Source organism: Panulirus ornatus, chromosome 63 (genome assembly GCF_036320965.1).
Source record: "Panulirus ornatus isolate Po-2019 chromosome 63, ASM3632096v1, whole genome shotgun sequence".
NCBI classification, from domain to species: Eukaryota; Metazoa; Arthropoda; class Malacostraca; order Decapoda; family Palinuridae; genus Panulirus; species Panulirus ornatus.
Window position 1 is genome coordinate 8,579,793 of NC_092286.1, and position 24,160 is coordinate 8,603,952.

General features: G+C 38.2%; 1 protein-coding gene across 1 annotated transcript; it reads right to left on the reverse strand.

The window, feature by feature from the left end:
• Positions 1-22,714, reverse strand: morgue (modifier of rpr and grim, ubiquitously expressed). The gene is made up of 9 exons (XM_071656801.1): positions 22,472-22,714; positions 21,293-21,421; positions 19,297-19,951; positions 15,153-15,342; positions 14,002-14,111; positions 11,020-11,161; positions 9,444-9,615; positions 2,568-2,738; positions 1-2,281 (listed from the first exon to the last, which is right to left on the reverse strand). The coding sequence occupies exons 1-9, from the start codon at positions 22,502-22,504 to the stop codon at positions 2,210-2,212; spliced, it is 1,674 nt and encodes a 557-aa protein (XP_071512902.1). The 5' UTR covers positions 22,505-22,714; the 3' UTR covers positions 1-2,209.
• Between the last annotated feature and the right edge of the window lie 1,446 nt (positions 22,715-24,160).

Genomic DNA, 24,160 nt, shown 5'->3' on the forward strand with positions numbered 1-24,160 from the left:
AAAACAAGAATAGCTTTAATGTAAATACTTTTGAAAATGTTCCAAAAGGGGGTAATGTATCTAATATCAAAGAATTGCTGGATAGGACTGTGAACCCAGTTTGGTGAAGGAATACCATACATGGATGTCTTCTCAAGAATACCAGTTGAAGACCAAACTGTTAAAAGAAATCTTTCTAGAATGTGGCTAAGATGAATTGAAAGGTCAGTGAGATGACCCAAAAATAAAAGCAGAGTGAATTACTGATAATAAAAAGAAATGCAAAATGAGGTCACAGAAACAGACCAAAAAAGGAGGTAGTTAAATCTGTATTACTGACATGGGTACGAGTTTCATCTGAAGACCTTTATGGCCTGGGAATGACATTTATGATGTATTTATTTACAGCTTTAAAAAATGTATCACTAAAAATCACAATTTCCAAACCTTCATGGCCGTGAAAGACATTTAAGAAATGCTTTTACAAAAAGGAAAATTAGGAAGACCAATAGATTTTTACATTCAATGTTTGTAAGATGATTTCAAGTGAACATGAGCTATGAAGACTTGATCAATAAGTAATCATTTTAATATCTTAAACTTCCAGTTTCAGTATAAAAATATAAATAAATCATTATGGTACTATGAAGTCATTTCTGTATAAAATTACTAAGTAACATATTATACTATTGTCAAGTACAAGCACATAAAATATAAAGTACAAGCACATGAAATCATTCGAACTTACAATTTTCCAAAGCATTGACTTAGTTATCTAACATCACATTTGCCTCCTTCATGCAAAGACTTTGCATTGACTTAGTTATCTAACATCACATTTGCCTCCCTCATGCAAAGATTCTTTAGTAAATCATAAACTCTCATTTTTGCAGAATCCTCCATTTTACATGCATTCTGCAGATTCCTCCATTTTACATACATAATCCTGCACTCTATCCTTACTCCTTAAATTAAGTCCCCTTCACCTCAAATCAAACATTTTCCCATGATTTCTCTTCCCCTTCTTTCTAAACATATCCATACGGTCAGTACTCCATCTTTTTCTTTATCAACCACTCCTGTATTGTTAAGGCTAACTTTTAATTCATCATCCCACTCTCCTAAATCCATAGCCAATTCTAAAAAACTAAGTGTAACTTCTAAATTCAGTCAGACACTGTCTTTACTTATTCATATATCAACATCATACCTGACAACAGGTTACATCATTCCTTTTAGTACCTGCCAGCTCAATTTTTCTTTTGAATATATCAACATGTATTCTACCACACCTGCTAAAAGCATTACTTGTTTACTCTTTTCCTGTACCTGCTTTTGTCTTCTGTACATATATTTTCTTAACAATGACTTACTTTTCCTGTACACAATCATCTTCCTTTATGCTTTGAAGTTCAATCTTCATTTCCCATATAGTCTGCTAAAACTGAGCATGAGTGTTATAAATTCTCAAGGTTCTACAAGTCTAATCCACTTAACACAAAAACATTAACTATCAAATTATTTCAGTACTCCTTAATTATGGCAATATATAGAACTACAATTATAAAATGCATCCTTCTCCAACTTTAATCTTATGATAGTCACTCATCTTTAAGGTATCATTCTTCTCTGTGCAAGTTCTTCACTCACTCTCACAGCTTTCTTTCAACAATATAAACATTCTCTCCCTCTTGTTACCATTGTTTCTTTACACATTATTCCACCATGTTAATCTTTTGTTTCTCATTCTTCTCATTCAAACGCACTTCAGTTGTAACACATAGGATTCATACACTTCTTGCCTATCTTACCTTCTCATTCGCTTAGTAGTAAGTGATAACTCACTTAGTAGTAAGTGACATGATTGTATATTCTCTCAAAATCAATCATCAAAACAAAACTCTAATTGAGCAATGCAATACTTTGAGCTGTCAAACACGGCTTAATATATTAGTCTGCCTTTAACATGTAGTTAAAGTGTCAGGATCCATTCACGGTTCCATAGTTAACTGCACATTATATCTCACCACTGAAGAGAAGTTGTTCACATATTCTCACCAGTAGAAAAGCTGGTCACACTGCTATTCTCAGCATTGAATCAGTCACCTATATCATGAAAAGGCATTTGCCATGGTAATCACTGAAACTGAACAATAAAAGCAAATGGTCATACATTTTCCCACAGCTACTGCATGAAATAGCAGAGCTAAAGTCTTCAGTGAGTATCATGTCAGAAAAATGAGATACGTGATTCAGTGTCTGTTCCTGTCATACTTGTTGATGGCCCTTCTTCCTGGTCAACCTGCAAAACATGTAATCATTGAGATTCATGGATACCAAGGCATCAGGTATCTTTATCTTCATTAATCATCAATTTATTTGTCCATTACTCTCTCATACCTTAAGGGTCCTTTATCTTTTGTTCTAGCCATTACGAGTTAAAATGTTAATTTCATCTCCAGCTGGGACATATACATTGGTGCAGAAGCAACTTATTCAGTCAAGAATGTTTGTTTGATATTAAATTTGGCTTTGTTTCCGATCTATTAAAAGTTGTACTAGTTTTCCTTGATAAAATTGAATCTCACCTGAGAAGAAGTTCCACATGCCACAAGGGCATGACTCATGCTGGAAGGTGGAGTTGCCTCTGGGATAAGGGCATCATGCATGGCATAATTCCATGTCCAAAACTTAGCCACACATTCAAATAGTTTTTTATCAGAGTCATACAATCTTCCAATCTCAGGCTCCATACACACCTGTGGTATTATCATAAAATGTTAAGCTTATGTCTACACACTTTTTTTTTTCTTGTAATATTGATAGAATATCAAAAACCCTTTTCTCTAAAAACTTAAAACTCCCAAAATCTGGATTCCACTGCATTCAAGATTGCCACTAACTTGAACAAAAAAATTCCTAATCTTAGCCACACTGTTTACCATCCACACCACCACTTTTCATGCTTGCCTAAATGCATGGCAGTGAGGTTTAGTTTTTTTTTTTTTTCATTTTGCCTTATAATGAAATAAAAAAATGTATCTAAGAGAGCCCAGTGGTGTGCTGCAAAGAGAAAGCATATTATGCTTACCACTACACAGAAAGTGGATCTTGCAAATAGTTGGTAATGGTGCACTGGAGCATCACCAGAGTTAGTCGTATGGTGTTGATAACATGATCATTTATGACATCAAGAGAGAGAGAAAAGCTTTAAGAATTCTACACTGGAAAAGAATCTATTTGAAGCTATACTAATCATAAAGCAGTGCATGAAGCTAGATCAGCTAACCTGGATGGGTTTGTGTACATGTGGTTTAAGTGTTACAGAGGTGCAACTATTTTGGGGCCATTTCTCTCATAAGGCCAAATAATTTCAACATGAATTAACAGTTAGTGAGCTGTGTGACTTTACAACTGGACTGCTGCATAAAATTTAAGTTGCACCATGGCATTCACTACTTTGAATAATATGGTGAAAAACTCTCAAAAGAGAAACAGGCCACTTTAAGGTATCTTTACAAGTTTTCTTAACTTAGTGCAAAATTAAAACATTACTCAAAAACAAATCTAGAGTATGGATGACCCTGAACTCTTCTGGCATTGCTTTCCAAAAAACATGCTAGCTGCACCAGATGAAACTGATATTTTCATGAAGGAAACACAAGATTAATTGTGCGTACATGTGCAAATGCATGTAGCACACGTGTTTTTAGAATGCAAAAATGCTCATCTCTGTATCTTAAAAGGGATTAAGGTGTTGTCCATGATTTACATAAGTAATAAACTGACCTTAATCACAAAGCAACTAATCAGCGTATGGTTCAAAGTTGATTTTTTGTGACAAAGGCTTAGCAACAGTGAAAAGGCTTGGATGTGAGAGAATTCCAAGACTATTTGTATGGCTAACTTTCCTGCATATCATGGTGCTGATACATAGGTACATATCAAGAAATTCTTTTGTAACTATTCTTCCTTCAAGTGTACTTCACTGAGCTAGACTAATTCACAGAATGAAGTGCAATAACAGGCTAATTCATACAACATTGGTAATTCCAATTCCTCTGCCCATGCACTCACCACTTAAGGGAATTAAAAATCAAGGATTTACTTGTACAAGAATAGGAGTCTGTGATATAGGCAGCATTGAAAAATGCAGGATGCAAATCATGGCCACTTTCAATAGTGTGTCTACAGATGAAAAAGACCTTTGATGGGTTGAGAATTTCAGGTAAAAATAATTTATTTTTTCAAACACATTCACCACTAACTGCATTAGTGAAGTAGTGCCAGAAACAAACTAAGAAATGGCCTCATCACTCACATCCCCACTTGTCATTTACAATTCACTGAAACTAGGGCCCCCTATCTACAACCAGGCCCCACAGACCTGTCCATGGCTTCCCAAGACTGCCTCATATACCAGGTTTAGCCCATTGACAGCATATTGTCCCCTATAAACCACATTGCTCCAATTCACTCTTATCCCTTACACTCTCCAGCATGTTCAGGCCCAAAGCCTTAAAAGCATCTTTCACTACATCCTTCCACCTTCTCCATGGTTAGTCCCTTTTCCTTCCACTTCTGACATGTATGTCCTCTTAGTCATCCTTTCTTCACTTATCCCCTCTATAACAGAAATAATAAAGATAATACAGGTACATCTCCAATCTGAATATCCAAATTCTGAATGCCCCAGCTTTCAGATTCTGGCCAGACTTGGGCATGAGTTTCTGAGGTATAAATATTAGGCAGCAGTGCTCCCTTATCATACTGTTATAATGGAAGCATGACACTCCCAGCACTTTTATCTTCTATGTAATCACCAACTCTTACTTAGTCTGTGTTATACTTGTTACATGTATAACTTAGAAGAATTCTGAAAGATTATAAGTGATATTTATATATTATTTATATTTTTTATTATTCTTTGACGTTGTCTCCCGTGTTAGCGAGGTAGCGTAAGGAAACAGACGAAAGAATGGCCCAACCCACCCACATACACATGTATATATTTAAAATGTTTTACATAGTATATACTTTCATGAATTACACACAAATAACATTTAAAAGCCTGAAAATCCCACTGGAAAGATCAGTATCTATAATCTAAAAAATATGCAATCAGAGCATTGCTTGATCCCAAGGATTTCCAACTGTAGATCTACTGGAAATTTTAATTATAATCATAACTAATATAATCATTATCATAAATGTTAAATATATGAACCAATTAAATGAAATCATGTCATCTTGATATACATCCACATAAGAAAAGTTACATGTTTTGAGTCCCTTTACATTAAAAATGAGATAAAGTAATCAATAACTCAGAAATAATGATAATAATAATAATAATAATAATAATAATAAAGCCTTCAAATATTAAAATGTACACAAAATAAGGTATATGTTAAGAAATTAAGTTACATATGGGTAAGCTGACCTTTTACAGCAGTCTGTAACAAGAGAGTGTAAAGCACATGGGTTCAAATCCTGGTTGTGGCAGTCGGTCTACAGTCAACCCAGCTGTTTATCCACTTCTAGGGGTTGGTTGATAAAATGGGTACCTGGCTCAGGCTAAGGTATATATATTTATTCACATTTATATATTATACTTTGTCGCTGTCTCCCGCGTTAGCGAGGTAACACAAGGAAACAGACAAAAGAATGGCCCAACCCACCCACATACACATGTATATACATACACACCCACATATGCACATATACATACCTATACATTTCAATGTATACATACATATACATACACAGGCACATACATATATACACATGTACATATTGATACTTGCTGCCCTCATCCATTCCTGTCACCACCCTGCCACACATGAAATGGTACCCCCTTACCCCCACGTGCACGCAAGGTAGCGCTAGGAAAAGGCAACAAAGGCCACATTCATTCACACTCAGTCTCTAGCTGTCATGTGTAATGCACCGAAACCACAGCTCCCTTTCCACATCCAGGCCCCACAAAACTTTCCATGGTTTACCCCAGATGCTTCACGTGCCTTGGTTCAATCCATTGACAGCACGTTGACCCCACGATACCAGTTCACTCTATTCCTTGCATGCCTTTCACCCTCCTGTGTGTTCAGGCCCCGATCGCTCAAAATCTTTTTCACTCCATCCTTCCACCTCTAATTTGGTCTCCCACGTCTCCTCATTCCCTCCACCTCTGACACATATATCCTCTTTGTAAATTTTCCTCACTCATTCTCTTCATGTGACTAAACCATTTCAATACACCCTCTTCTGCTCTCTCAACCACACACTTTTTATTACCCACATCTCTCTTACCCTTTCATTACTTACTTGATCAAACCACCTCACACCACATGTTGTCCTCAAACATCTCATTTCCATCACATCCACCCTCCTCCACACAACCCTATCTACTGCCCATGCCTCGCAACCATATAACATCGTTGGAACCACTATTCCCTCAAACATACCCATTTTTGCTCTCGAGATAACGTTCTTGCCTTCCACACATTCTTCAACGCTCCCAGAACCTTCGCCCCCTCCCCCACCATGTAACACTTCTGCTTCCATGGTTCCATCCACTGCTAAATCCACTCCCAGATATCTAAAACACTTCACTTCCTCTAGTTTTTCTCCATTCAAACTTACCTCCCAGTTGACTTGTCCCTCAACCCTACTGAACCTAATACCCTTGTTCCTATTCGCATTAACTCTCAGCTTTCTTCATTCACACACTTTACCAAACTCAGTCTCCTGCATTAGCGAGGTAGTGCAAGGAAACAGACGAAAGAATATCCCAACCACTCATATACACATGTATATACATGAATGCCCATATACATATCATCTAATACACTTATACATATATAGACATATACATATATACACATGTACATATTCATACTTGCTTGCCTTCATCCATTCCTGGTGCCACATTGCCCCACAGGAAACAGCATTGCCACCCCATGTGTCAGCAAGGTAGCACCAGAAAAACAGACAAAAAAATAAAAGGCCACATTCATTCATTTTTTTTTTAATTTTCCAAAAGAAGGAACAGAGAATTGGGCCAGGTGAGGGTAGTCCCTCAAAGGCTCAGTCCTCTGTTCTTAACGCTACCTCGCTAATGCGGGAAATGGCGAATAGTTTGAAAGAAAAGAAAGAAAATTCATTCACAGAGACCTTTCCATAGTTTACCCCAGACATTTCACAGGTCCTGGTTTAGTCCACTGACAACATGTCGACCGCAGTATACCACATCGCTCCAATTTACTCTATTCCTTGCACGCCTCTCACCCTCCTGTATCTTCAAGTCCCAGTTTCTCAAAATCTTTTTTACTCCATCCTTCCACCTCCAATCTGGTCTCCCAGTCCTCCTTGTTACTTCTACCTCTGACACACATATCCTCTTTGTCAACCTTTCTTCACTCATTCTCTCCACAAGTACAAACCATTTCAACACACCCTTTTCTGCACATCTCTCTTATCACTTATGAAACCACGCTGCTCTTCCCGAATCTGATGCTCTGTACATGCCTTCACCCTCTCAATCAATACCATCCCATATAATTTCCCAGGAATACTCAACAAACTTATACTTCTATAGTTTGAACACTCACCTTTATCCCCTTTGCCTTTGTATAATGGCACTATGCATGTATTCCACCAATCTCAGACACTTCACCATGATCCATACACTGAATATCCATACCATCCAATCAACAACATCATCACCCCCTTTCTTAATAAATTCAACTGCAATACCATCCAAACCCACTGCCTTGCCAGATTTCATCTTCCAAAAGGCTTTCACCCCTCTTCTCTCTTAACCAAACCATTCTCCCTAACCCTTTGGCTTCGCATACCACCCCAACAAACACACTCTACATCCGCCACTATACTATCAAACATTCAACAAACCTTCAAAATACGCACTCCATCTTCTCACTTCATAACTACCTATTATCACTTCCCCCTTCACCAATATTCCCATTTGTTCTCTTGTCTTAGCATGTTATTTATCTCCTTTCATAACATCTTTTTATTCTTTCTAAAGTTTAATGATACTATCTCACCCTAACTCTCATTTGCCCTCTTTTTCAACTCTTGCATCTTCCTCTTGACCTCCTACCTTTTTCTCTTATACATCTCCTGGTCATTTGCATTTCTTCCTTGCAAGTATCGTCTAAACGCCTCACTTTTCTTTTTCACTAACAACTTCTTCACCCCACCCTTTCTGATCTGCCCATCTCCCACCTTTCTCATGCCACATGCATCTTTTGCACACGTCATCACTTCTTCCCTAAATACAACCCGTTCCTCACCCACTCCCCTCATGTCATTTGCTCTCACCTTGATGAGGACATCAGCTGCCCTTGCTCCCTCAGCTTTAAAAAAAAAAAAAAAAAAAAAAATGCTGCAGTTTGTGGCAAGTGTTGTGACCATGGGTGGATGATGGTTGTTGGGTGGTGATGAGATGGCTTAGATGGCAGTGTTAATGGTGTTACACAGAAATCAGTGCTGAGCATATGATGGTGGAACTGTATTAGATATTTTTGTTTCATTCTGTTTGTGTTGGGTGTTTGTATTCTATAAGTAGCTGGTGACTATTCTGAAAGCTCTGTTTTTTGTGGTATGTGGTGTGCAGTTCTAAGTGTTTCTGAAAGGATGGGTAACTCAGCAGGTGAGGCATAGTTTATTAAGGAGCAGATATATCGTTTGTATAGGATTCTGAGGAATTTTTCATCTATTCCAAAAATAGTGCTAGTGAGTGTTCTGAGGCCATTTATTTTGTATATAGATTTTTGTGTTTATATTTCTGCTGTAGGGATTGAATGTCAGGTGTGTGTCATACTTGAAGCCTACCATGAGTGGTGTTTTATTGAGCAGTGACTTCATGTGTGTCAGGGGTTAATGAGATAATGAATTTCTGCGTTACTAACATTCTACTTCGAGCAAGCCACTAGTAAAACAAAGTTCAAATTGTATGATGTAGTTCTGAATGTTTAATGTTGCTAGTGTAACACTGGTGTGCTGTGATGTAATTGTGAGACTGTTTGCATGTGGTGTGCAGAGTTTGGAGAAGGTCTTGTAGGAATAAGACTTCAGTGGGTTTGAAGAAAGAACAGCTTTCTGGAAGACTCCACTTGTAAAGCTTAAGAGCTTTAGAAGTGTGTTCTTTGTGGATAAATCTAGGTTGATACCAGTTTCTGAGGCAGGCTAATAATCTTTTTCATTTTTATGGTAGATGATGTCAAGTACCTTTTCTGTGAGAATATGCTGGGGGATGGTGGAAGGCTTTGCTAATGTCTATTGCCACTATTACTGTGCAGGAGGAGGGTTGTGATTGGCTGAAGCCATTCAGCATATTCATTTCAACTTTCTGCATGATTTCTGATCAAATGTGGATGACATGCTACAAAATAACAAAAGTGAACACTGAAATTTCTACAAGTAATGCATAGATTTACCTTGGTGTATGGGTCTGTCAAGAGTGACTGTATTGAAATGAGGACCTTGGAGATAGTAAGGGCCAAAGACCAGTTGTGTTGTATGGAATCAATTCCAATGTCTCCATGTCGGGAGACATTAGGATGGAAGATCTTGGTGATAAAACGAACAATTGGTGGACAAAGAGGATAGCTGTAAATGATACACATAACATTAGACTGAAGTTCATAGAATCAGGTGCATTGAAAAATCAATATCTCTCAAAGTACATAAAAGAAATAAACTTCTAGGACTGAAATACTCTCATACAATTTTTTTATGCACAAATTCTTTCTAAAAAAGAAAAAAAAAGATGTATAGCAAGAAACAATAAATGAAAAATATAGTTATACACCAGCAAGATGCAAGGCATTCTATGCAAAGGTTATGTATGCAAGATTCTGCTAGAATATGTTTATACAGTGAGAAAATTTAAAAAATCAAGAACACAAGACTCTGGAAGGGGACCTGTATAGCAGAATACAAGTGTTTAAAATATGGCAGTGCAAATATACAGATTACAAAACTGAATGCATAAAAGTTTTGACTAACTACTAATAAAAACACCCTAAAGAAAAGGTGAATGAGATTTTGCTTGGATGGGCAAAGAGCTATGCAGCAAAGAGAAAGCAAAAATAAAGATTTAGGGATCTCACACAATGACAAGAGTAAACACTTCAAATTGACATCCCTGGTATCAGAAGAGATATTCAAAGTGTTACATGGACTATTTTGTACACAGCTGACTCGGTGCCTTTAAGTAAGCAGGCATAAAAGTATATCAAGATATGCTTGGTAACTGGAAAAAAAAATGCATGCACTAAGTTGTATAGCTTAGGGCAGTTAAAAACATGGTACAAAACCTTCAGTTGCATCTTTCCATGGTATCTGAGAAGCACAAGAGAAAGCATTCCATACAAGCTACCTTCTGTACAGAATGTTCACACCTATATTGGATAATGCCTGCATAATAATAAAGTCTACAGGAAAACAAACAAGCTAGAAACCACTTGGTACATCATGGCACATCATGAAATGGCACAGAGCAAACTAATTTCTGTAGCAAGTACATGCATGTACTGTATCACATGCAGTGATATCTCCCCATCTTGGTCACTTTCGGTTTTGCCTAAAATATATTTTTTATACAAGCTTTCATCTCTGTCTGAATGGATACTTATTCTTAAGAATGCCACATAACCTAATATTAACTACAACACCTGCTAAACACAAGATTTTGATTTTGCAGCTTTTCAAAGCTGTAAGTTAAGCCTAGGTCTATGAGTTAATAATAATTTTCATTTGGGCCTAGCTGGATTGGATTACATATCAGATCCACATACCATGAAGTTGCATGACCGTATATACAACAAACAGTGATAGAAATAGACTCTGGCCTAAAATTTAACTAAAGTAAGGATGCAAAATTGGATGCCATGAGCACAACAGTAGTTCTTGTAATTCATGGAGACAAACTAAAGTGCACAATTTTCTCATAAACAAACCATCAAGATGAAGGAAGCAAACATACCATCAAGATAACGGAAGCATACATACCTGTGGGGTATCTGAATGTACAGGAAAAAAGTTCCACCCTCATATGGAGAACCTGCAGGACCACGAATTGATGCTTGCCAGTGTAATGACATCTTGTCCAGTGGTGATGCCTGAATACCCTCTGGTGGATCTGATCGAAGAGCTAAACAAAAGCCAGGAAAACAAATATTAACAGACATGCATGATTTAGTCACAGGTCTGTACCAAACATTAATTTAAGAAGCTATTTATCAACTTCAACAATCAGTGCATACATTCTCAACTTCTGAACCCTATTTATGAAAGACTCAGGTGGCCATTAATATTCTCCATGCATGTTACACTTTAAGAATTGATGTCAACTTTCATCTTTAGCTAGGCTTGCAAAGCAGTTGCTCTTATGGCGATAGGCTTTAACTCCATATACTCTTATATCTGATGTGTATGCAATTTAAAAGATACGTTCTATGGTATGATAATATGAAAGATTCATTACCAAAGAAATAAACTTGCATGTCAATATGAGAAGTTTATATTCATACCGCATAACACCTCTTCCCACATCTCAAATAGGATGGTGCGTGGAGAATATTCTCCAAACACATAAGTTAGCATACATCACACATTCATCAAGGACCCAATTGTTATCATAATTTTTTCTTGCTCATAATACATTTATTTCAGGTTATCACATTAGGCAAGAATGTGCCTTCTTAAAAAGATAATACACATGAAAAAATTTTGCATTTATTCTGGGAGAATGATAACTAAGATAGACAGCCGGATGAAGAGGGGAACAAGGAGAATGAAAGGAAAAAGATAAATTATGGTAGAATAAAGCAGATAATGCATTCTTTTACCAAACTAATGGGGTTGGAAAGAACATGGGATCACTTTCTTTATGTATGCGAGAAAAGCTTCTGAAAGTAAAGGCATATAGAAATAATTCTTTTATTCAAATAAATGGGCTTTTACAGTGTCACAGTACGAATGGTGAAGAGCTGAAAGTTGTGGATGAGTTGAGGTACCTTTAGATAAACTTCAGTTAAGACGGTAGTAGCGAAGATGAAGTTAAGCACAAAATCTTGCCAGGGAAATAATGGGGGATGCACTGTTAGTTTTGGTGCATGGAAAGAGCTAAAATGTAGTATACAAGAAAGTTGCATGATTGTGCAGTGTACTAAGTGTAGGCCTTAAGGTGTACTTGAATCTATAATGAACAGAAAGAACCAAAGTGGACATAAGTCCAGTAAGTTCTCTCACTTTACATTCCTTCCTGTAATACTCAATCTAATTTCACTATTATCCTTTATAGCCTTTCAATTCACATTATTTATAACCACAGGACCCCTGCAGTTTCACAGCTGAACTACAATCAGATGCAATGAAATGATGAATTCTTTTAGAGTACATATAGTTCCTCAACAAGACTGTGCTCCCTTGCGTAACTATCTATTTCTAACGTATTCAACCACCCTTACCAAAGTGCATTATGACCAACATGAAAACTAATTGTTCCTGTCTTCAGTCTGATAAAAAAATAACCTAAAGCTGTCTAATCTTCCAGCTAACCTCAACATAAAAATTCACATCTTCCATTATTCAACCTTGCTCCTCCCAATCATCCCAGAGCATACAGTCTAGCATCTCTAGTACACCATTATACATTTAAGCAACTCTCACACTTTAGCACATGCACTGGTGTCTACTGAAACATTACTTGTTGAACTTCTAAACATACTACTGCGCTGTTATTCAGCCATTGCCAGAGCCGAGAATTACCTGTTCTGCTAAAGTCGACTGTTTGCCTGTTATGAAACTGAGGAGGTCATGTTTCTTGCTTTTCCTTGTTATTGTTGTTTAATTTGCCCTTATAAATGGCATTCGCTAACACGGGAAATGGCGAATAGTTTGAAAGAAAAGAAAGAAAGAAATGGCATTCAACAAGAATACAAGATCCAGTGATAATGTAGTGGTGCCAGAGGTACAAAAAGAAGCACATTACCATTATAAACATTCAAAAAGTGAAAATTCTACATAAGTTAGAGGGGAGCAAGTCAGTGAAAGTTAAGGTGTTTGTTCAACAAATAATGATATAAAGAAGCAACATGAAAACACTATGATGTTCTATGCTGAAATCAAGTAAAATAAGAGCTTTGCAAAGCACAGGACAACATACAGGGCATTTCAGCTGCCCATGATGAGCTTATGTATGAGTGATGCAAGTAGTGCTGAAGTAGAGGTTTACCCATTTCTGACTCTAATCTAAAAAAAGGTCAACAGTTTCATAAGAAGTCAGCTTTGTGAATTCTTCACTGATGATTGCACAAATTCAATTGTACCATGGCATCCACTACTTGAAAATGACAGGTCATAAATTGTCCACAGATAAAAAGGCAGTTGAGAACTACTTTAACACTTCTCAAAAATTTGTTACAGATAGGAAGCTAACTCCTGAAGAAATTCCTACTGCTGACAAGACTAGCCTCTCTAGCATTGTACTATAAGAATAAACTACCTGGAAAATATTAAAGCGAAATGACTAAGGTAATGAAAGCCAACAGCAGACTTGCAGTCTTCACGTGTGCTAATGCTACTGGCAAGCACCAGTATAAACTGTATTTGTGAATACTCAAATGAAGAATACATAAGCACTATGTTCAGTGGATGAAAATCAGTAAGTTGTTTTAAGAGGATGATAGACTCCACTGGTTGACAAAGAGGATAGATGCATCTGAAGTGGAGGGAAAAGGGAGAGACTTAAACTGGATATGAAAGAATGATGATTCTGAGTGCTTTGGGCCTGCACATGCATTAGGATGAAAGGTATGCATGGGAGAATGAATTATAGAAAGGTGGTATACAAGAGGTGACATGCTATCATTAGACTGAACCAGGAAATATGAAGCAATATGTGGAAACCAGGAAAAGGCCTGTGGGGCCCAGTTGTAAACTGGAGGCCCTTCAGAACAAAATATAGAAACGATATATTTATTGAAATACTTCGAAGCTCATTTCGTAGACGGTTTCTTCGCCATGAGTTTTCATTATTTAGTGGTGGTGTAAGAAGAGACATCTGATGAAGACACATATGGCATGGGGCACTCTCTGTCCTGGAATATAGAATAAATAAATAAATATACCCTGCCCCACAGGAAACAACTTTGCTACCCCCTGCTTCAGCGAGGTAGCACCAGAAAAACAGACAAAATAGGCCACATTCATTCACACTCAGTCTCTCACAGTCATGTGTAATGCACTGAAGCCACAGCTCCCTATCCACATCCAGACCCCACAGACCTTTTCAAGGTTTACCCTAGTCGTTTCACATGCCCTGGTTCAGTCCAGTGACAGCATGTCAACCTGATAAACCACACTGTTCCAATTCACTCTATTTCTTGCATGCTTCTCACCCTCTTATATGTTCAGGCCCTAATCACTCAAAATCTTTTTCACTCAATTTGGGTACAGAACAATCATCAAATCACAGATATCTATATATGTAGCTACAGCGAAAAGCATATGTTTATAAACACTTTCAAGTACAAAAAAAAAAAAAAAAATCTTAGTGATATACTGAAATGTCTGATGAAGCACTGAGAAAGCAGACGACTAAATCATTTAGAAATAAACATACTAAGTTGCCTACTCCAAATCCATTAACTAAATGCTTCAAAATTAAAAAAAAATGACATCCTTTCATCAGAAAAATAATGAATCAAACACAACTGAAATATTTACAAACTTAACAGATGCTAATCTCTACCTTACTCAAGTGGTATGCACCACAGAATATTAAATCCCAAAGAGATGATGTTGATGGTGGAAATGCATTATCTGCAAGACACTGAATGACAACTTAATCCATATTAAACTCAATACTTTAAAAAGTTTATCCCCGGATAGGGGAAGAAAGAATAATGCCCACATATTCCCTACGTGTCGTAGAAGGTGACTAAAAGGGGTGGGAGCAGGGGACTGGAAATCTTCCCCTGCTACTTTACTTTTCCAAAAGAAGGAACAAAGAAGGGGGCCAGGTGAGGATTTTTCACACTAAGGCTTGGTCATCTGTTCTTGTCGCATGAAATGGTGAATGTGTGTGAACTTAAAAAAAGAATTAAGGCACTAAATTTAACACTGAAAGTACTACTCACAGTTTAGTATATACCAACTGCCATGGAACATTCTCAAATAGAGGCTTATACAGTGGCCATCTTCGTTGTGTGTATTTTTGCCACTGGTCGTCAGAGACATAGCGGTCAACCAGCTGCTGCCATCGGCGACAGACACGCCCAACAGACCACAAAGTCATGTCATCCAAAAGATCAAACACCAACACCCAAACTGTAGCAAGAGTAATATCTTAAGTATCCCAGAGTGTAGTAAACTACAAATAAATTAAAATTCTTTACATTTCCAACACAAGAGCTTAGCTTGAAGATTCATAATTTCAACCAAACATCTGTTTTAAAAGTACTTCAGAACATCTTAATCTCAGAAATCAAATAGTAAGAGTTGAAGGTGCTTGTGCAATAATCAGGTATCCCAGTTTTACATCATAATCCAATTAACCATTCCCAGAGTTTACAATCATTTGGAAGACAAACAATTCTCCCTTGACTTCAGCTGCAGTGGTGTGGCCACTGAACATGTATCCATGTCCTTAAGAGAGACAGGAGGATATGTATGTGGTATTTACAGATCTAGAAAAACAAGTATTTGGTGTGGGCATAAAGCTGCTAAAAGCAATGAAGAGTTTCCATCTAAAGAGAAATGCTTGTGTCATTGTGTCAGAGTAGGAAAAGAAGGCGAGTGGTTTCAGGTAAAGTTTGGTCTGTGGCAGGGGTGTGTGATGTCACCATGGCTGTCCAATTTGTTTATGGATGAGGTAGTGTTGGAAACTTAAGCAAAGGTCCTGGAAGAGACAAGTTTGTCTACAGACTGTTGAGGGAGGAGGGGCCTGGTAAGAAAGTCAGTTGCTATTTGCTGATGCCACTGCACAAGTGGCAGATTCAAGTCAAACACTGTAGAAGATAATGTCTGAGTGTGGGAGAGAGTAAAAGGAGGAAGTTGAGAGTAAATTTCAATAAAAAACAAGGTTATTAAGTTTAGTAGAAGAGAGAGAGATGTTAGTTTGAATGGAGAGACCTTGAAGAAGTAAGTTCTTTTAGATACCTGAGAAAGGCCATGGCAGTGAATAGAACCACAGAAGCTGAAGTGAGCCATTGGATGGGTGAGGAATTTAAGGTCCTGGGTGCATTGAGGAGTGTATGGAAAGAAAGATCACAGTCTAAAAAGGCAAAGATGGATATGTTTGATGGTATAGTCGTTCCAACAGTGTAGCATGGATGCAACAGGAAGGACATTTATTTATTATTTATCATATTTAGTCACTGTCTCCTACGTTAGCGAGGTAGTGTAAGGAAACAGACGAAAGAATGGCCCAACCCACCCAAATACACATGTATATACATAAACATCCACACACACACATATACATACCTAAACATTTCTATGTATACATACATATACATACACAGACATATACATATATACTATTTATCTATTATACTTTGACGCTGTCTCCCGTGAGCGACATAGCGCAAGGAAACATGAAAGAATGGCCCAACCCACCCACACACACGTATAAACATAAACGCCCACACACACACATATACATACCTATACACTTAAACGTATACATACATATACATACACAGACATTTACACATATACACATGTACATATCCATACATGCTGCCTTCATCCATTTCTGCCGCCACCCCGCCACACATGAAATGACACCCCCCCTCCCCCACATGCACGTGAGGTAGTGCTAGGAAAAGACAACAAAGGCCATGTTCGTTCACACTCTGTCTCTATCTGACATGTGTAATGCACCGAAATCACAGCTCCCTTTCCATATCCAGGCCCCACAAAACTTTCCATGGTTTACCCCAGACGCTTCACATGCCCTGATTCAATCCATTGACAGCATGTCGACCCCAGTATACCACATCGTTCCAATTCACTCTATTCCTTGTACGCCTTTCACCCTCCTGCATGTTCAGGCCCCAATCGCTCAATCGCTCCAAATCTTTTCCACTCCATCCTTCCACCTCCAATTTGGTCTCCCACTTCTCCTTGTTCCCTCCACCTCTGACACATATATCCTCTTTGTCAATCTTTCCTCACTCATTCTCTCCATGTAACCAAACCATTTCAATACAAACTCTTCTGCTCTCTCAACCACACTCTTTTTATTACCACTTGTGTACATATTCATACTTGCTGCCTTCATCCATTCCCGTTACCACCCCACCATACATGAAATAGCAACCCCCGCACATGTGCGAGGTAGTGCTAGAAAAAGACAACAAAGACCACATTCGTTCACACTCAGTCTCTAGCTGTCATGTGTAATGCACCAAAACCTCAGCTCCCTTTCCACATCCAGGCCCCACAAAACTTTCCATGGTCTACCTCAGATGCTTCACATGCCCTGATTCAATCCACTAACAGCACGTCGACCCCGGTATACCACATTGTTCTAGTTCACTCAATTATTCCTTTCATATCTTTCACCCTCCTGTATGTTCAGGCCCCGATCGCTCAAAATCTTTTTCACTCCATCCTTCCACCTCCAATTTGGTCTCCCACTTCTCCTCGTTCCCCCCACCTCTGACACATATATCTTCTTTGTCAATCTTTCCTCACTCATTCTCTCCATGTAACCAAACCATTTCAATACACCCTCTTCTGCTCTCTCAACCACACTCTTTTTATTACCACACATCTCTCTTACCCTTTCATTACTTAATCAAACCACCTCACACCAAATGTCCTCAAACATTTCATTTCCAGCTCATCCACCCTCATCTGCACAACCCTATCTATAGCCCATGCCTTGCAACCATATAACATTGTTGGAACCACTATTCCTTCAAACATACCCATTTTTGCTCTCTGGGATAACATTCTCCCCTTCCACACATTCCTCAACATTTTCAGAACCTTCGCCCCCTCCCCCATCCTGTGACTGACTTATGCTTCCATGGTTCCATCTGCTGCTAAATCCACTCCCAGATATCTTAAACACTTCACTTCCTCCAGTTTTTCTCCATTCAAACTTACCTCCGAAAAGTTGGAAATAAAATGTCTGAAGAATGTAATGTAAGGAAGGCTGGGCGAAGTGAGTAAAAGAGAGATGTGCTAGTAAGAAAAGTATGTATGTGAGACGTGAAGAGGGTGTGGCGAGATGCTATGGATATATGGAAAGGATGAGTGAGGACAGAATGAAAAAGATAGGATATAAGTCTGAATCTGGGAGAATAAGAAAAAAGGGGAAACCGAAGAGGAGGTGGAAGGATGAAGTAGAAAAGGCCTTGAGTGTTCAGGGCCTAAACATGCAGGAGAGTTTGAGGCATACACAGGATAAAGTGAATTGGAAAAATGTAGTCAAAAGGGGATGATATGCTGTCAGTGGGCAGAATCTAAGCATAGGAAGAGGCCAGGAAAGTTTGTGGGCCTATTTGTGGACTAGGGGTTCTGGTTTCAGTGAAGCATGTATGTGACAGCTTGAGGGTTGATGTGAGCAAATGAGGCCATGCCTCATCCATTCCTGACACCATCTTGCCATCACAGGAAATCAACAAATGGTGCATAGCTTTATATGTTTAATCCAACATAGGTAAATGGGAATGAAGTTACAAAAAATAAAGACAAATTCTGTGTAGCAACATAAGACATCAGTAGAATGAATGTGTTGAATATATCAGTAGAATGAATGTGTTGTAACCTTTTGGCTGCTTAATTAATTCCAAGATAGGCCAGATGACCAATTATCCACTGAAAAATGAAATTCCTTGTTTGTTTTTCTTTGTTTCTCTAACTTAACTATACTCTGATGATTTTTGTTTAAAATATGACAAAGTACAACTTGAAATATAATAACACAAAATCTGCAGTTTTCAGAGTTACAATTTTTACCAATAATCAGTTGCCATTACACTCAAATGAAATTTTACAATCATAAAATTTCAAGCCTAAAGTATCATACAAACATATAAATACAACACGAAGAATTTTAAATCAAACATTCCTCAAACAATTATAAGAACTTCACAGAAGAAAAAATCTGAAATCTGCTGGAGTACCGTGGAATAAAGCCAAACACTGCAATCAAGAAATATCGATTCAGGCAAAACCAAGTGTTGCAGCAAATGGGTTAATTACATTTTACTTTCTATGCCATCTAATTTATAAAACATAAATTCCTCTAGAGATGTCAAGACTAACCTTCTGGCGGCATGCGATGTATAAGGGCTGGGTCAAGGTTTTCCCTTGGGCGTGGGCAAGTCAGCTGATTTATCTGTTCTTGAAGGGTTTCTCGTTCCACAGCCGGTCTTCCATTAAAACTGCACACAATTGGTCGTTTTGTATCTGCTATTCTAATGCTCCCTCCTCCTCTTCCTCGATCTGAAACGTTCTGTCCTGCTAGTCCTCTTCCTGTTGGTCCCATTGGTAAAAGACTATTACTAGAGGTTCCACTGACACTTGTGACAGGAACAGTGCTAATGCTTCCTATGCCACCAATATTAACAGTTCCAGATGTCCCTGCAATATTCATAGGTAGCTGTCCTCCTGCAGCACTATGTCCTGCAGATGGTGTTGCTGTTACAGATGAATCTCCCACAGAAGACACCACATCACTACCACCTTCAACAAAATCAAAGTCATCATTCTCTGCTTCACTGGCAACGAAAACATTGGTATCAGTGCTTCCCTCTTGCTGTTGTTGTTGTGCCTGTTGTTGTAACTGCTGCTCTAATTGATGTAACTGATACTGTTGTTGCTGTACTTGCTGTGGCTGCTGTTGTACTTGCTCCTGAGTCAGATAATAGTCTCCAGGTTCACGTGGCTCTTCATTTCCTGAATCTCCATCGTCGGTTTTCTGTGAAAAAAGGCAAGAAAATTTAAAGATCAGGCTTCCATACACGAATCATACACTACAACCCACAATGAAATAACACAGTGGGCTACAAAACAACAGCAAAATTATACATTTGAGTTCATGTATCATGTCAATGAAGTACCTGCCCTATGTTTAAACCAAGTATGGAGGTTGTGAACATGGTATAACCAATTCCTATCACCGAACCACTTTTAGACCAGCAACAAGTTATATGAATGGAAAATTCATATTCTTTCTTTCCTTCATATACAGTTGGCACTGTCCTACTTCAGCAAGGTAGTCCCATGAATATGCAACTGAGCCCTTCATAGCCCTGGGATTTTCTGCATTAAACACTAGTACATGCTTAGCCATAAAATCTTCCTAAGAATTTCCTCCCAGAAGAAGCATCAAGTAAGCTTTGGCAGCCTTTAACCCTTGCACAGTTCTTTCTACTGACAGTCCTGGAAGTTTTTTTTTTCATTATTCATATCCAAAATATGCTAGGCTTACCTACACTAAACACTTGTGGAGATGTGCAACCTCCTTCGTCAATAGTTTTCTTACAATTCTCCGGGTACTGAAATCGGTTTACACCTAAAAATGTGTATCTAGTAGTACTGTATAAGGATGGAGTTTTACATTCATGGGAACCATCTCTAGAGCATTCTTTATCAAACGATTTCTTAAATTTCTATAGCCAGTCAGGCTCAGCTACTGTCTTCAGTTATTTCATTCCATTCATCCACCATTCTTATACTATAAAATCATTTCCTGATCTTTGTTTTCAACAAGTTTCTTGCTTGATGTCATGTTATGTCTTCTTGTTGCCCATCATTAAAAACTTGTACGGTATGAGTGTGTTAAGAAGGTGGTGAGACCTATCTGGGTGTTTCATTGGTCACTAGTGTAAATCAGTGACACGGTAGAATATACCTTCATAAATACTTCTTCCATTCAACAGATTGAAAGGCTTAGAACAATATACTATAGTGCAAGAAAAGCAGTGGCAACTGCCCTATCACCCCCCCCCCTCAAATGCACACACACTGGTTATGCCCCTGGGGTTCACCAGTCATGGAGACTCTTTTCCTGTGGCCACCCTCTCGAGGGAGTTCCCAAAGGGAATAGGAGTCAGAGATATAGATATATAGATAGGAGTGTACAAAAAAGTGTGACTACAGAAAGTAAAAAATAAGGAGGATCAGTGCATGTAGGGAGATGTTAAATCTAGGACAGTGACTTACCATGGAGGGCATAAGATATTTATGTGCACCACTTTCAAAAACTAGTTAGTTATAGAAGCAGTATTCCACTTAATAGTGACCCATAGACACTTACCTCTTGATGTGGTCCAACACTTGGTAGCTTTGAAGCATCATCTGGATAGAGGAATGCATGGCATGTGGTACATAGTGGCTGACCGAAGTTGGGGTCATAGTATCCATTGCACTGGAAGCATGCATCATGCTGAAAGTCAAGGAATAAACCAGAGAATAATATATGAGTACTAAAAATATTAAGATTAATGAATTCAATGGTTTACTTTTCATTTCTTTCATGCAGCTTGGAAATGCTGCACAGTCTTCTCCAAAATCACAAACACCAAAAGCACACAACACAACCCTAAAGTCTTTTATTCCAATATTCAGAACAGCACCTTGATATTCCAGACAGTACTCACCAAGTTTGACACAACACTATCAATGAACTTTTTCACATTTCCCTTCATATTTCAATCCTTACCCTCATTTGTTGATTTTTTTCTAAGTTTCACAATAGGGTAAAGAGAAAAGTTTAGTCTAGCACCATCATGAATCTAAATGTGAAAAATGAGACTTTCCTTTGCAATGTTAGTACAGTGTATGAAGACTAAGAATATATATGCTTGGGAAGTGGGAGAATCATTTTTTTTTTAATTAAAATTTAAAAGAAGTCACTAGCAAGAAGCACTCTAAAGATTGGGTAAAATATGGGGATAATGGGATAATCAACGTAAAACTGAAACACTCATAGTAACAGGACTTACGATAACCTTATCAAACTTCAACTAGGGGCTGAGATTTACCTTCATTTTCCATTATAGTTGAAATATAACAACACTAGTACCATCTGCTTTATCCCACCACATAGTGAAATATAAGCATTGGAAGAGAAACCCCTCCCTCCCCCCTTCACCATTTCAAAATCCCCTGCTTTACCCCCGGGGAGGCTGATTCATCATTGGGAATGACCCAATTTTGCTTCATTAGGTTAGCTTCGATCACTTAGATCAAGATAAGTGCCACAGCCAACAAAGCTAGTACACAATTGTGGGTGTGTGCAACGTTTTGATGACCACCACTGACATACCTTTCAAAAACGTTTCGTCCCCTGGCCTCCATTTTACCATAAAACCATTTAGAATTTATAATGGTAAGAATCTCTATAGCACGGTCTTATGTAGACTGCTGCATCATCGTGGTTTGATAAGTCTAATCAGTGAATTGGAATCAGATTGTAACAAATGCCAGCACAAACCTTGTGAGTAAATTCTTCCGTAAACTCGGTCATCTTCCCTTTTATTTAACACGTCAGCCACAGCAGCTTCTTCTTCCCTCCCTCACTCACGGGCTCTGGATATCACTCCTACGTACACCACAACGGTTACCCAAACTACTAGTTTATACACCAAAAAAACGGGACGGTAGAATCCTGGAGTGTACACCCGTTAGTTTACATGTAGTCTACACTGGTGACAACTGCCGTGTGTTGACACCAGGTGGCACTGCTGGTGGCAGGCCTGGTGGGCCTGTCGCCCGCCCGCCGTCTGCTATAATGTCACTCATTATAAAGAAAAAAACCACTGGAAGTTTCCTTTTTCCCCTCCTGATGCTTCAAAAAAACACCCACTGGAAGTTTCCTTTTTTTCCCAATCACTGGAAGTTTCCTTTTTTCCTCCCCTGATGCTTCAGAAAAAAAAAGACCCACTGGAAGTTTCCTTTTTTCCCTCCCTTATTTTACCGGGAATGATAAGGCAGAGGATATCAGTAACCTTAGTTAAAAGTCAGAAGGGTAGAATTGTCATCAGTATACGATAGAATTTTAGCTTTAATTACCTGAATAAAGGTATACTACCTTGGGAAAAGCGACAGTGCAATTTTCCGACTTGAGCAATACAGTAAATTATGAAATAACAGAAATATATACATTACATTAAATAGGGTTGCAGGCCTAATGACCTTCCTCATAGGTCGATAGCCGTTAAACCCAACAATCCATGGATAAGTAATGTGTATAAAGAGATGCAAGATAAACGTGAACGGGGGATAAATGAGGTGTGGTGTCACATATTATGGTTAGGTATTATAGTGAGGATGCATGGCTGGTAAATATATAGGATCGAAATGAAAGGAAATTGAGGGGAAACACAGACGGAAGTCTTAAGAGGGGAATGTGAGAGAATGTGTTGGGGAGATGACGTGAGAGGGTGTGAGGGGAATGTATGCATGCTAAAGTTACGTGTTTGGGATTAGGAAGGCTGGAAACTTTTTTTTTTTTCTTGTGGTCATCCTTTCCACCCCTTGGGGAGCGAGGTGTTAAAGACAGATAATTTCATTGTAAAGTCTAGGTTAAGGAAACATTATGCAGTAGCGTATCTAGGGTAGGGGGCAGGTGCCCTGGGCGCCACTGAACAGGTTTGTTTTTTGACCTATGGTACCTGACTGACATTTTTAACGGTTTGGTTTTGTGAGATAAAAAAGAAACTCACCTGCTTTTCAACTGAAGTAATATTTTGCTACTATCAGTTACATTACCGCTTCTACGTTACAATTTTGATCAAATAAGTCTTAAACTTTCATAAGTCTTTAAGAGGTTATATATATTTGTTTGGCCTAACTCTTCAACAGTTTATAATTACACTATATATTTTCATATACATCAACTATATGTACATTCTTAATTAAGCCAGGGACGTAATTTCAGTGCTTGCCATATGCGGTATTTCCCCTAGATACGCCCCTGAATAGTTAAGGATATTTTTTAGCACAAAATACTTTTTGTTTCAAAACTGAAAGATAAGATATTCAAACGCTTATATACTTAAAATAATCATGGAAAATATATCATAATGCTCTCAGTTACCGATACATACTCAGTAAATACGATACAAATGAAGAAATATTTTGAAATCGACTTCATTTAACAGCTTAATTGGGTTTCATTAAG